The sequence below is a fragment of the Salmo salar genome, chromosome 16 (genome assembly GCF_965601325.2).
Source record: "Salmo salar chromosome 16, fSalSal1, whole genome shotgun sequence".
NCBI classification, from domain to species: domain Eukaryota; kingdom Metazoa; phylum Chordata; class Actinopteri; order Salmoniformes; family Salmonidae; genus Salmo; species Salmo salar.
Genome location: NC_138306.1, coordinates 88,332,073 through 88,346,568, shown reverse-complemented (window position 1 = coordinate 88,346,568; position 14,496 = coordinate 88,332,073). Strand labels below are relative to the sequence as shown.

Below are 14,496 nucleotides of genomic sequence, written 5' to 3'. Positions count from 1 at the left end.
TGTCTGTCTCCTCTCTCTACCCTGTCTGTCTGTCTGTCTCCTCTCTCTACCCTGTCTGTCTGTCTCTCTCCTCTCTCTACCCTGTCTGTTTGTCTGTCTCCTCTCTCTACCCTGTCTGTCTCCTCTCTCTACCCTGTCTGTCTGTCTGTCTCCTCTCTCTACCCTGTCTGTCTGTCTGTCTCCTCTCTCTACCCTGTCTGTCTGTCTGTCTCCTCTCTCTACCCTGTCTGTTTGTCTGTCTCCTCTCTCTACCCTGTCTGTCTGTCTGTCTGTCTGTCTCCTCTCTCTACCCTGTCTGTCTCCTCTCTCTACCCTGTCTGTTTGTCTGTCTCCTCTCTCTACCCTGTCTGTTTGTCTGTCTCCTCTCTCTACCCTGTCTGTCTGTCTGTCTGTCTGTCTGTCTGTCTGTCTGTCTGTCTGTCTGTCTGTCTGTCTGTCTGTCTGTCTGTCTGTCTGTCTGTCTGTCTGTCTGTCTGTCTCCTCTCTCTACCCTGTCTGTCTCCTCTCTCTACCCTGTCTGTCTGTCTGTCTCCTCTCTCTACCCTGTCTGTCTGTCTGTCTGTCTCCTCTCTCTACCCTGTCTGTTTGTCTGTCTCCTCTCTCTACCCTGTCTGTCTGTCTGTCTGTCTGTCTGTCTGTCTGTCTGTCTGTCTGTCTGTCTGTCTGTCTGTCTGTCTGTCTGTCTGTCTGTCTGTCTGTCTGTCTCCTCTCTCTACCCTGTCTGTCTCCTCTCTCTACCCTGTCTGTCTGTCTGTCTCCTCTCTCTACCCTGTCTGTCTGTCTGTCTCCTCTCTCTACCCTGTCTGTCTCCTCTCTCTACCCTGTCTGTCTGTCTGTCTGTCTGTCTGTCTGTCTGTCTGTCTGTCTCCTCTCTCTACCCTGTCTGTCTGTCTGTCTCCTCTCTCTACCCTGTCTGTCTGTCTCTCTCCTCTCTCTACCCTGTCTGTTTGTCTGTCTCCTCTCTCTACCCTGTCTGTTTGTCTGTCTCCTCTCTCTACCCTGTCTGTTTGTCTGTCTCCTCTCTCTACCCTGTCTGTTTGTATGTCTCCTCTCTCTACCCTGTCTGTTTGTCTGTCTCCTCTCTCTACCCTGTCTGTTTGTCTGTCTCCTCTCTCTACCCTGTCTGTTTGTATGTCTCCTCTCTCTACCCTGTCTGTTTGTATGTCTCCTCTCTCTACCCTGTCTGTTTGTATGTCTCCTCTCTCTACCCTGTCTGTCTGTCTGTCTCCTCTCTCTACCCTGTCTGTTTGTCTGTCTCCTCTCTCTACCCTGTCTGTTTGTCTGTCTCCTCTCTCTACCCTGTCTGTTTGTCTGTCTCCTCTCTCTACCCTGTCTGTCTCCTCTCTCTACCCTGTCTGTCTGTCTGTCTCCTCTCTCTACCCTGTCTGTCTGTCTGTCTCCTCTCTCTACCCTGTCTGTTTGTCTGTCTCCTCTCTCTACCCTGTCTGTCTGTCTGTCTCCTCTCTCTACCCTGTCTGTCTCCTCTCTCTACCCTGTCTGTTTGTATGTCTCCTCTCTCTACCCTGTCTGTTTGTATGTCTCCTCTCTCTACCCTGTCTGTTTGTATGTCTCCTCTCTCTACCCTGTCTGTTTGTCTGTCTCCTCTCTCTACCCTGTCTGTTTGTCTGTCTCCTCTCTCTACCCTGTCTGTCTCCTCTCTCTACCCTGTCTGTCTGTCTGTCTCCTCTCTCTACCCTGTCTGTTTGTATGTCTCCTCTCTCTACCCTGTCTGTTTTGTCTGTCTCCTCTCTCTACCCTGTCTGTTTGTCTGTCTCCTCTCTCTACCCTGTCTGTTTGTCTGTCTCCTCTCTCTACCCTGTCTGTTTGTCTGTCTCCTCTCTACCCTGTCTGTTTGTCTGTCTCCTCTCTCTACCCTGTCTGTTTGTCTGTCTCCTCTCTCTACCCTGTCTGTTTGTCTGTCTCCTCTCTCTACCCTGTCTGTTTGTCTGTCTCCTCTCTCTACCCTGTCTGTTTGTCTGTCTCCTCTCTCTACCCTGTCTGTTTGTCTGTCTCCTCTCTCTACCCTGTCTGTTTGTCTGTCTCCTCTCTCTACCCTGTCTGTCTGTCTGTCTCTCTCCTCTCTCTACCCTGTCTGTCTGTCTCTCTCCTCTCTCTACCCTGTCTGTTTGTCTGTCTCCTCTCTCTACCCTGTCTGTCTCCTCTCTCTACCCTGTCTGTCTGTCTGTCTCCTCTCTCTACCCTGTCTGTTTGTCGGACTCCTCTCTCTACGCTGTCTGTCTGTCTGTCGCCTCTCTCTACCCTGTCTGTTTGTCTGTCTCCTCTCTCTACCCTGTCTGTCTCCTCTCTCTACCCTGTCTGTTTGTCTGTCTCCTCTCTCTACCCTGTCTGTTTGTATGTCTCCTCTCTCTACCCTGTCTGTTTGTCTGTCTCCTCTCTCTACCCTGTCTGTTTGTCTGTCTCCTCTCTCTACCCTGTCTGTTTGTATGTCTCCTCTCTCTACCCTGTCTGTTTGTATGTCTCCTCTCTCTACCCTGTCTGTTTGTCTGTCTCCTCTCTCTACCCTGTCTGTTTGTCTGTCTCCTCTCTCTACCCTGTCTGTTTGTCTGTCTCCTCTCTCTACCCTGTCTGTTTGTCTGTCTCCTCTCTCTACCCTGTCTGTTTGTATGTCTCCTCTCTCTACCCTGTCTGTTTGTATGTCTCCTCTCTCTACCCTGTCTGTTTGTCTGTCTCCTCTCTCTACCCTGTCTGTTTGTCTGTCTCCTCTCTCTACCCTGTCTGTTTGTCTGTCTCCTCTCTCTACCCTGTCTGTTTGTCTGTCTCCTCTCTCTACCCTGTCTGTTTGTCTGTCTCCTCTCTCTACCCTGTCTGTTTGTCTGTCTCCTCTCTCTACCCTGTCTGTTTGTCGGACTCCTCTCTCTACCCTGTTTGTATGTCTCCTCTCTACCCTGTCTGTCTCCTCTCTTTTCTCCTCTTTCCTGCCTCTCTCTAGCCCCGTTTATGACTGCCGCTTACATGTGTCCTTGTCCTGATCTTGTCCTGATCTTATCCTGATCTTGCCAGTTTAGACTTGTGAAATCTGATCAAAATCAGTTCACAATGTGTCTTTTAATCGTCTACACCTGTCTAAAAAGTGGGCACAATCAGAATGAGGACAAGATCAGGACAAAGGGCGTATGTTAGAACCAGGTATAAATGTGGCTAATGTCTCAGTCTGTCTGCCTCTCTCTCATTCCTGTCTCTCCCTCCCTCTATCCCCCATCTCTCTCGCTCCCTCCATTACACTTCTACAGCACAATGTTACCAGGCAGGCAGGCAGGCAGGCAGGGAGGGTGTGTGTGTGTGTGTGTGTGTGTGTGTGTGTGTGTGTGTGTGTGTGTGTGTGTGTGTGCGTGCGTATATCCAGCTGTTAGGAGGGCCTGCCTGGACAGAGACGTCAGCTCCTTTCTCCTAAACACACACACTGCGGCCCCTGCACCTGGGCCTTGTTAAAGAGGTAATGACGGTAGCTACAGGGTAAACAACTATAAAGTACTGGTGCTGATTGGCTGAACAGGAGCAGGAAGTCTGACTGAAGTCTGATACTTGTGTTTGTTCCTGGGGTTGTTTTGCTGTTTCTATGCTCCTTCGGGGACAATATTGAATTTAAATTAATTGAATTTAATGAGAGCTGTCTGTGTGGATAAAGTAGATTTAATAGATATATTCTGAGCTTTGCGCTGAGAAACTTGAATTGAGAAACGGCAGTATGAAAGTGGACAGTTTATTACCAAGCCGTCTGTGTCATTGAGTGAATAGGATGGGCTGCAGTACAGTACAATGATATATTCAATAGAAATCCTTTATGAAAGGGTTGGATTTCACTGAGCCCAAGTCCAACATAATAACACTCCTCTCATTCTCTTTCTCCTATTCAACATTCTCTTTCTCCTATTCAACATTCTCTTTCTCCTATTCAACATTCTCTTTCTCCTATTCAACATTCTCTTTCTCCTATTCAACATTCTCTTTCTCCTATTCAACATTCTCTTTCTCCTATTCAACATTCTCTTTCTCCTATTCAACATTCTCTTTCTCCTATTCAACATTCTCTTTCTCCTATTCAACATTCTCTTTCTCCTATTCAACATTTTCTTTCTCCTATTCAACATTCTCTTTCTCCTATTCAACATTCTCTTTCTCCTATTCAACATTCTCTTTCTCCTATTCAACATTCTCTTTCTCCTATTCAACATTCTCTTTCTCCTATTCAACATTCTCTTTATCCTGGCTTGATTGACACTTTCACCTCATTCTGAATGTGGAAAATGCTATAGCTTAGATCATTTATTTCCACAATAGACGTTTGAATAATGTAATTCCTTCATATGACCTGGTCTGTTACATTGGCCACTGTTGTTACTCCAGAAAGGAATCCTGCCAGAAGGAAAGGTGTCAACATGTGTCAACATGTTTCACTGCTAGGGTGTGATAATGCTGTGTCAACATGTTTCACTGCTAGGGTGTGATAATGCTGTGTCAACATGTTTCACTACTAGGGTGTGATAATGCTGTGTCAACATGTTTCACTGCTAGAGTGTGATAATGCTGTGTCAACATGTTTCACTGTTAGGGTGTGATAATGCTGTGTCAACATGTTTCACTACTAGGGTGTGATAATGCTGTGTCAACATGTTTCACTACTAGGGTGTGATAATGCTGTGTCAACATGTTTCACTACTAGGGTGTGATAATGCTGTGTCAACATGTTTCACTACTAGGGTGTGATAATGCTGTGTCAACATGTTTCACTACTAGGGTGTGATAATGCTGTGTCAACATGTTTCACTACTAGGGTGTGATAATGCTGTGTCAACATGTTTCACTACTAGGGTGTGATAATGCTGTGTCAACATGTTTCACTACTAGGGTGTGATAATGCTGCGTCAACATGTTTCACTACTAGGGTGTGATAATGCTGTGTCAACATGTTTCACTACTAGGGTGTGATAATGCTGTGTCAACATGTTTCACTACTAGAGTGTGATAATGCTGTGTCAACATGTTTCACTGCTAGGGTGTGATAATGCTGCGTCAACATGTTTCACTACTAGGTTAGGATAATGCTGTGTCAACATGTTTCACTACTAGGGTGTGATAATGCTGTGTCAACATGTTTCACTACTAGGGTGTGATAATGCTGTGTCAACATGTTTCACTACTAGGTTGTGATAATGCTGTGTCAACATGTTTTACGACTAGGGTGTGATAATGCTGTGTCAACATGTTTCACTACTAGGGTGTGATAATGCTTTGTCAACATGTTTCACTACTAGGGTGTGATAATACTGTGTCACCATGTTTCACTACTAGGGTGTGATAATGCTGTGTCAACATGTTTCACTACTAGGGTGTGATAATGCTGTGTCACCATGTTTCACTACTAGGGTGTGATAATGCTGTGTCAACATGTTTCACTACTAGAGTGTGATAATGCTGTGTCAACATGTTTCACTGTTAGGGTGTGATAATGCTGTGTCAACATGTTTCACTACTAGGGTGTGATAATGCTGTGTCAACATGTTTCACTACTAGGGTGTGATAATGCTTTGTCAACATGTTTCACTACTAGGGTGTGATAATGCTGTGTCAACATGTTTCACTACTAGGGTGTGATAATGCTTTGTCAACATGTTTCACTACTAGGTTAGGATAATGCTGTGTCAACATGTTTCACTACTAGGGTGTGATAATGCTGTGTCAACATGTTTCACTACTAGGGTGTGATAATGCTGTGTCAACATGTTTCACTACTAGGGTGTGATAATGCTGTGTCAACATACTTGCTTAGCAGTGACATCGCTCTCTCTTGTTCTCTCCCTTTCTTTTTCTCTTTCACTCTGTTGATATCGTCTATGTGCTCGTTTTTAGAAACTGGGCACAAATCAATGGCATGATCTCCACACCAATCCCCCTCCATGCAGAATAAATCTCTGTGGCATTAAAGAGAACAATAATGATACTGCTTTCATCTGAGTGTTGCGTTCATGCTGCCAGTGATAGGTAACCTGTCCTTGACTTGTCATTCCTGCTGCCAGTGATAGGTAACCTGTCCTTGACTTGTCATTCATGCTGCCAGTGATAGGTAACCTGTCCTTGACTTGTCATTCCTGCTGCCAGTGATAGGTAACCTGTCCTTGACTTGTCATTCTCAGGAGCAATAAACGAACATGTGGTTGTTGTCATTCAAATGTATTGAGGGACTGATGGGTATTGAGGGACTGATGGGTATTGAGGGACTGATGGGTATTGAGGGACTGATGGCTATTGAGGGACTGATGGGTATTGAGGGACTGATGGCTATTGAGGGACTGATGGGTATTGAGGGACTGATGGGTATTGAGGGACTGATGGGTATTGAGGGACTGATGGGTATTGAGGGACTGATGGGTATTGAGGGACTGATGGGTACTGAGGGACTGATGGGTATTGAGGGACTGATGGGTATTGAGGGACTGATGGGTATTGAGGGACTGATGGGTACTGAGGGACTGATGGGTATTGAGGGACTGATGGGTATTGAGGGACTGATGGGTACTGAGGGACTGATGGGTACTGAGGGACTGATGGGTACTGAGGGACTGATGGGTACTGAGGGACTGATGGGTACTGAGGGACTGATGGGTACTGAGGGACTGATGGGTATTGAGGGACTGATGGGTACTGAGGGACTGATGGGTACTGAGGGACTGATGGGTACTGAGGGACTGATGGGTATTGAGGGACTGATGGGTATTGAAGGACTGATGGGTATTGAGGGACTGATGGGTATTGAGGGACTGATGGGTATTGAGGGACTGATGGGTACTGAGGGACTGATGGGTATTGAGGGACTGATGGGTATTGAGGGACTGATGGGTATTGAGGGACTGATGGGTATTGAGGGACTGATGGGTATTGAGGGACTGATGGGTACTGAGGGACTGATGGGTACTGAGGGACTGATGGGTACTGAGGGACTGATGGGTATTGAGGGACTGATGGGTATTGAGGGACTGATGGGTATTGAGGGACTGATGGGTATTGAGGGACTGATGGGTACTGAGGGACTGATGGGTACTGAGGGACTGATGGGTATTGAGGGACTGATGGGTATTGAGGGACTGATGGGTACTGAGGGACTGATGGGTATTGAGGGACTGATGGGTACTGAGGGACTGATGGGTATTGAGGGACTGATGGGTACTGAGGGACTGATGGGTATTGAGGGACTGATGGGTACTGAGGGACTGATGGGTATTGAGGGACTGATGGGTACTGAGGGACTGATGGGTATTGAGGGACTGATGGGTATTGAGGGACTGATGGGTACTGAGGGACTGATGGGTATTGAGGGACTGATGGGTACTGAGGGACTGATGGGTATTGAGGGACTGATGGGTACTGAGGGACTGATGGGTATTGAGGGACTGATGGGTATTGAGGGACTGATGGGTACTGAGGGACTGATGGGTACTGAGGGACTGATGGGTACTGAGGGACTGATGGGTATTGAGGGACTGATGGGTATTGAGGGACTGATGGGTACTGAGGGACTGATGGGTATTGAGGGACTGATGGATACTGAGGGACTGATGGGTATTGAGGGACTGATGGGTACTGAGGGACTGATGGGTATTGAGGGACTGATGGGTACTGAGGGACTGATGGGTATTGAGGGACTGATGGGTACTGAGGGACTGATGGGTATTGAGGGACTGATGGGTACTGAGGGACTGATGGGTATTGAGGGACTGATGGATTGACCATTAGAAGACATAAGACTGAGACAGATGAGAATGTTTGTATTATTTTCATCTAGCTGATCTACTGCATTACAATACACAATACAATCTCTTTACTTTATGTACACAGCATACCATGGGTCAGGAATCCTTTACCTTTCATCTGATTTACAACAATGGCAAAGGACTAACTGTCATTTTTCATTACTAGAATGAACAACAAAACAAACATTGTAATGAAACATTGTATCAATTTATGTACAGAAATAACGTAATAAATTAACCTCTAGATTACCAACCTTCCTGACATTATGCTTTAAAACATTGAAATCTTATAAAACTTGAGACAGGAATACAAGTCAAAAGTCGGAAGTGGATTTGTCCTTCTCTGAGCATTTGGGCTGGTTTAAATAAAGTAGAAAATCTCTCCTTCAGTTCCACTTTGCTGTGAAATACATTGGTATTGCACAAAACACTGTTATCACAATTCTCTGATGATTTGTTCTTTGTTGTGTATTGTCAGTCTTTATGACAGTGTGGACTACTGAAACGTCCATGATGTTGCTGCTGCAAGTCCCTGGAATCTCTCCAATGGTGCTCGAATCCATCTTCTCTTCTCTCCATGTTGTCTTCAATACATCACTGTAGTTTTCAGGAAGAGTCTTCCATCTGAGAAACAACAGGTGAGAAACAAATCTGGTAAACAAAGATAGTAAACTGAGATGATAAGCAAAGATATTAAACTGAGATGATCAACAAAGATAGTAAACTGAGATGATAAGCAAAGATATTAAACTGAGATGATCAACAAAGATAGTAAACTGAGATGATAAGCAAAGATATTAAACTGAGATGATCAACAAAGATAGTAAACTGAGATGATAAGCAAAGATATTAAACTGAGATGATCAACAAAGATAGTAAACTGAGATGATAAGCAAAGATAGTAAACTGAGATGATAAGCAAAGATAGTAAACTGAGATGATAAGCAAAGATATTAAACTGAGATGATCAACAAAGATAGTAAACTGAGATGATAAGCAAAGATATTAAACTGAGATGATCAACAAAGATAGTAAACTGAGATGATAAGCAAAGATATTAAACTGAGATGATCAACAAAGATAGTAAACTGAGATGATAAGCAAAGATATTAAACTGAGATGATCAACAAAGATAGTAAACTGAGATGATAAGCAAAGATATTAAACTGAGATTATCAACAAAGATAGTAAACTGAGATGATAAGCAAAGATATTAAACAGATGATCAACAAAGATAGTAAACTGAGATGATAAGCAAAGATATTAAACTGAGATGATCAACAAAGATAGTAAACTGAGATGATAAGCAAAGATAGTAAACTGAGATGATAAGCAAAGATAGTAAACTGAGATGATAAACAAAGATATTAAACTGAGATGATCAACAAAGATAGTAAACTGAGATGATAAGCAAAGATATTAAACTGAGATGATCAACAAAGATAGTAAACTGAGATGATAAGCAAAGATAGTAAACTGAGATGATAAGCAAAGATAGTAAACTGAGATGATAAGCAAAGATAGTAAACTGAGATGATAAGCAAAGATAGTAAACTGAGATGATAAGCAAAGATAGTAAACTGAGATGATAAGCAAAGATAGTAAACTGAGATGATAAGCAAATATGGTAAACTAAGAAGATCAACAAAGATAGCAAACTAAAATACATAAGAGTATTGTTCTGTATATATAAATCAAACAAGTATGTTTTGTCTTCTAGGGCCTCTTGTCTGTTAAAAACGCTCTTTGGAAAGATGTATTACTGCATGTAAGTTATGCAAATGATGTCTATGCAAATACATCAGGAGGACAATTAAGACAGCCATTAATTAGGGGCCTTGCTCTTTTTTTTGCTTCACTGACATTAAATTAAATTTCCCTTTTAACGGTTTAGATGTTTGATCTGCTAACAAAGAGGGAGCCAGTCCCTGTCGGGGGACTGCAGCAGGAGAGAGAGGGGGTAGATGGGGTCTGTGGGGGGACTGTAGCAGGAGAGAGAGGGGGTAGATGGTCTCTGTGGGGGGACTGCAGCAGGAGAGAGAGGGGGTAGATGGGGTAGAGGGGGTAGATGGGGTCTGTGGGGGTAGATGGGGTAGATGGGGTCTGTGGGGGTAGATGGGGTAGAGGGGGTCTGTGGGGGTAGAGGGGGTAGATGGGGTCTGTGGGGGTAGATGGGGTCTGTGGGGGGACTGCAGCAGGAGAGAGAGGGGGTAGATGGGGTCTGTGGGGGTAGAGGGGGTAGATGGGGTCTGTGGGGGTAGATGGGGTCTGTGGGGGTAGATGGGGTAGAGGGGGTAGATGGGGTCTGTGGGGGTAGAGGGGGTAGATGGGGTCTGTGGGGGTAGAGGGGGTAGATGGGGTCTGTGGGGGTAGATGGGGTCTGTGGGGTAGAGGGGGTAGATGGGGTCTGTGGGGGTAGAAGGGGGTAGATGGGGTCTGTGGGGGTAGAGGGGGTAGATGGGGTCTGTGGGGGTAGATGGGGTAGAGGGGGTAGATGGGGTCTGTGGGGGTAGATGGGGTAGATGGGGTCTGTGGGGGTAGAGGGGGTAGATGGGGTAGATGGGGTAGATGGGGTCTGTGGGGGGACTGCAGCAGGAGAGAGAGGGGGTAGATGGGGTCTGTGGGGGTAGAGGGGGTAGATGGGGTCTGTGGGGGTAGAGGGGGTAGATGGGGTCTGTGGGGGTAGAGGGGGTAGATGGGGTCTGTGGGGGGACTGCAGCAGGAGAGAGAGGGGGTAGATGGGGTCTGTGGGGGTAGATGGGGTCTGTGGGGGTAGAGGGGGTAGATGGGGTCTGTGGGGGTAGATGGGGTAGAGGGGGTAGATGGGGTCTGTGGGGGTAGAGGGGGTAGATGGGGTAGATGGGGTCTGTGGGGGTAGAGGGGGTGTACTGTCGTTGTGATACACAGAGCAACCAGAGCATCTGAAATGCTCTCCAACACCTTCATAACAGATAAGAATAGAATGATACGCTCAACACTCACTTAACTATTAAAAAGTGTTTATCAATGTGGTTGCTACTACATAGACCGACAGCGTTAGTTTAACTCAACGTAAACACCCAGACATTTAGGCAACTAGGATAAGGGTGGATGAGCCATTCAGAAGCTGCCGTACCTTGTATCGCTGCCTCTGCGTCAGTCCTGACGTTACCTTGGTTACCGTTGTCTACTTCCTGGGTCAGTGAGTCTGATTGGAGGGTAATGATGACGGAGAGGCAGGAGTTTAGTCATTAATTATCACACCTAATTACTAGTAAATGAGAAGTAAAAGGGTAATACATTCATTTTCATAAAGGAACATAAATGACAACATAAAACTGCACCATTAAGTCAAAATTAAGAGTGAATAAAGAGTCAAATGTAAATGAAATGTAAAAGAAAAGTGAATGTAAAAGGTAATGTAGCCTGAAGGCTTACCACAGAGGGCTCTGTCTGATGCTACAGTCTGCTGCAGTGTCTGCTCAGCATGGTCTCTCAGTTTACACTCAAACTGCAGAGCCTCCTGAAGTTTCCTCTTGGTCTTCTTCTCTTTCTTCAGACGCTTCTGGATCAGCACTGAAATACACAGAACAGTTGAGGCACTGAAATACACAGAACATTTGAGGCACTGAAATACACAGAACATTTGAGGCACTGAAATACACAGAACATTTGAGGCACTGAAATACACAGAACAGTTGAGGCACTGAAATACACAGAACATTTGAGGCACTGAAATACACAGAACATTTGAGGCACTGAAATAGACAGAACAGTTGAGGCACTGAAATACACAGAACATTTGAGGCACTGAAATACACAGAACATTTGAGGCACTGAAATACACAGAACATTTGAGGCACTGAAATACACAGAACATTTGAGGCACTGAAATACACAGAACATTTGAGGCACTGAAATACACAGAACATTTGAGGCACTGAAATACACAGAACATTTGAGGATTGTGAGGAATTGCAGTGCTTGTTTTCAGGGCTCACTAGAAACACAGATGAGTAGTATGGTGTGCAGTGTGTTGTGGGTAATGTAGTGTTAACCTACCTCTGTTTTTCTGCTCCATGGTGAGCTGTCTCTCCAGTGTCTCTCTAAGTTCCCTCTCTCTGAACAGTTCACTGTGGGTAATGTAGTGTAGTATGGTGTGCAGTGTGTTGTGGGTAATGTAGTGTTAACCTACCTCTGTTTTTCTGCTCCATGGTGAGCTGTCTCTCCAGTGTCTCTCTAAGTTCCCTCTCTCTGAACAGTTCACTGTGGGTAATGTAGTGTAGTATGGTGTGCAGTGTGTTGTGGGTAATGTAGTGTTAACCTACCTCTGTTTTTCTGCTCCATGGTGAGCTGTCTCTCCAGTGTCTCTCTGAGTTCCCTCTCTCTGAACAGTTCACTGTGGGTAATGTAGTGTAGTATGGTGTGCAGTGTGTTGTGGGTAATGTAGTGTTAACCTACCTCTGTTTTTCTGCTCCATGGTGAGCTGTCTCTCCAGTGTCTCTCTGAGTTCCCTCTCTCTGAACAGTTCCATCTTCAGCTCTGACTTCTCCGTCTGCACCTGCTTGTCCTGCGCGCGCGTGTTGTCTATGGCAACCTTCAGCAAGCCCTGCTTGGAGGGCACAGAGTAAGACACACATCAAGAGGTTGTTACACTAAATCCATACATCACTGTAGTGTGTAGTCTCTACATCTGTAATCTAAATCCATACATCACTGTAGTGTGTAGTCTCTACATCTGTAATCTAAATCCATACATCACTGTAGTGTGTAGTCTCTACATCTGTAATCTAAATCCATACATCACTGTAGTGTGTAGTCTCTACATCTCTAATCTAAATCCATACATCACTGTAGTGTGTAGTCTCTACATCTCTAATCTAAATCCATACATCACTGTAGTGTGTAGTCTCTACATCTCTAATCTAAATCCATACATCACTGTAGTGTGTAGTCTCTACATCTCTAATCTAAATCCATACATCACTGTAGTGTGTAGTCTCTACATCTCTAATCTAAATCCATACATCACTGTAGTGTGTAGTCTCTACATCTCTAATCTAAATCCATACATCACTGTAGTGTGTAGTCTCTACATCTCTAATCTAAATCCATACATCACTGTAGTGTGTAGTCTCTACATCTGTAATCTAAATCCATACATCACTGTAGGGTGTAGTCTCTACATCTCTAATCTAAATCCATACATCACTGTAGTGTGTAGTCTACATCTCTAATCTAAATCCATACATCACTGTAGTGTGTAGTCTCTACATCTCTAATCTAAATCCATACATCACTGTAGTGTGTAGTCTCTACATCTCTAATCTAAATCCATACATCACTGTAGTGTGTAGTCTCTACATCTGTAATCTAAATCCATACATCACTGTAGTGTGTAGTCTCTACATCTCTAATCTAAATCCATACATCACTGTAGTGTGTAGTCTCTACATCTGTAATCTAAATCCATACATCACTGTAGTGTGTAGTCTCTACATCTGTAATCTAAATCCATACATCACTGTAGTGTGTAGTCTCTACATCTCTAATCTAAATCCATACATCACTGTAGTGTGTAGTCTCTACATCTCTAATCTAAATCCATACATCACTGTAGTGTGTAGTCTCTACATCTCTAATCTAAATCCATACATCACTGTAGTGTGTAGTCTCTACATCTCTAATCTAAATCCATACATCACTGTAGTGTGTAGTCTCTACATCTGTAATCTAAATCCATACATCACTGTAGTGTGTAGTCTCTACATCTGTAATCTAAATCCATACATCACTGTAGTGTGTAGTCTCTACATCTCTAATCTAAATCCATACATCACTGTAGTGTGTAGTCTCTACATCTGTAATCTAAATCCATACATCACTGTAGTGTGTAGTCTCTACATCTCTAATCTAAATCCATACATCACTGTAGTGTGTAGTCTCTACATCTGTAATCTAAATCCATACATCACTGTAGTGTGTAGTCTCTACATCTGTAATCTAAATCCATACATCACTGTAGTGTGTAGTCTCTACATCTCTAATCTAAATCCATACATCACTGTAGTGTGTAGTCTCTACATCTGTAATCTAAATCCATACATCACTGTAGTGTGTAGTCTCTACATCTGTAATCTAAATCCATACATCACTGTAGTGTGTAGTCTCTACATCTCTAATCTAAATCCATACATCACTGTAGTGTGTAGTCTCTACATCTCTAATCTAAATCCATACATCACTGTAGTGTGTAGTCTCTACATCTCTAATCTAAATCCATACATCACTGTAGTGTGTAGTCTCTACATCTCTAATCTAAATCCATACATCACTGTAGTGTGTAGTCTCTACATCTCTAATCTAAATCCATACATCACTGTAGTGTGTAGTCTCTACATCTCTAATCTAAATCCATACATCACTGTAGTGTGTAGTCTCTACATCTCTAATCTAAATCCATACATCACTGTAGTGTGTAGTCTCTACATCTCTAATCTAAATCCATACATCACTGTAGTGTGTAGTCTCTACATCTCTAATCTAAATCCATACATCACTGTAGTGTGTAGTCTCTACATCTGTAATCTAAATCCATACATCACTGTAGTGTGTAGTCTCTACATCTCTACATCTAAATCCATACATCACTGTAGTGTGTAGTCTCTACATCTCTAATCTAAATCCATACATCACTGTAGTGTGTAGTCTCTACATCTCTAATCTAAATCCATACATCACTGTAGTGTGT

General features: G+C 44.0%; 1 protein-coding gene across 3 annotated transcripts in view; it reads right to left on the bottom strand.

Annotated features, from left to right (window-relative positions):
- Positions 1 to 3,633: 3,633 nt before the first annotated feature.
- Positions 3,634 to 14,496, bottom strand: part of LOC106574830 (dachshund homolog 1) — a 95,411-nt gene continuing 84,548 nt past the window's right edge. Inside the window, exons 1-4 of one of the 3 annotated variants that reach the window (XM_082963158.1) lie at positions 11,808 to 12,057; positions 11,184 to 11,321; positions 10,882 to 10,953; positions 3,634 to 8,390 (exon numbers count right to left, since the gene is read on the bottom strand). In XM_082963158.1, the coding sequence (XP_082819284.1) occupies positions 6,149 to 7,756 (1,608 nt within the window). In that variant the 5' untranslated portion in view covers positions 7,757 to 8,390; positions 10,882 to 10,953; positions 11,184 to 11,321; positions 11,808 to 12,057 and the 3' untranslated portion in view covers positions 3,634 to 6,148. The other 2 variants (XM_082963157.1, XR_014381022.1) reach the window with 2 other exon arrangements.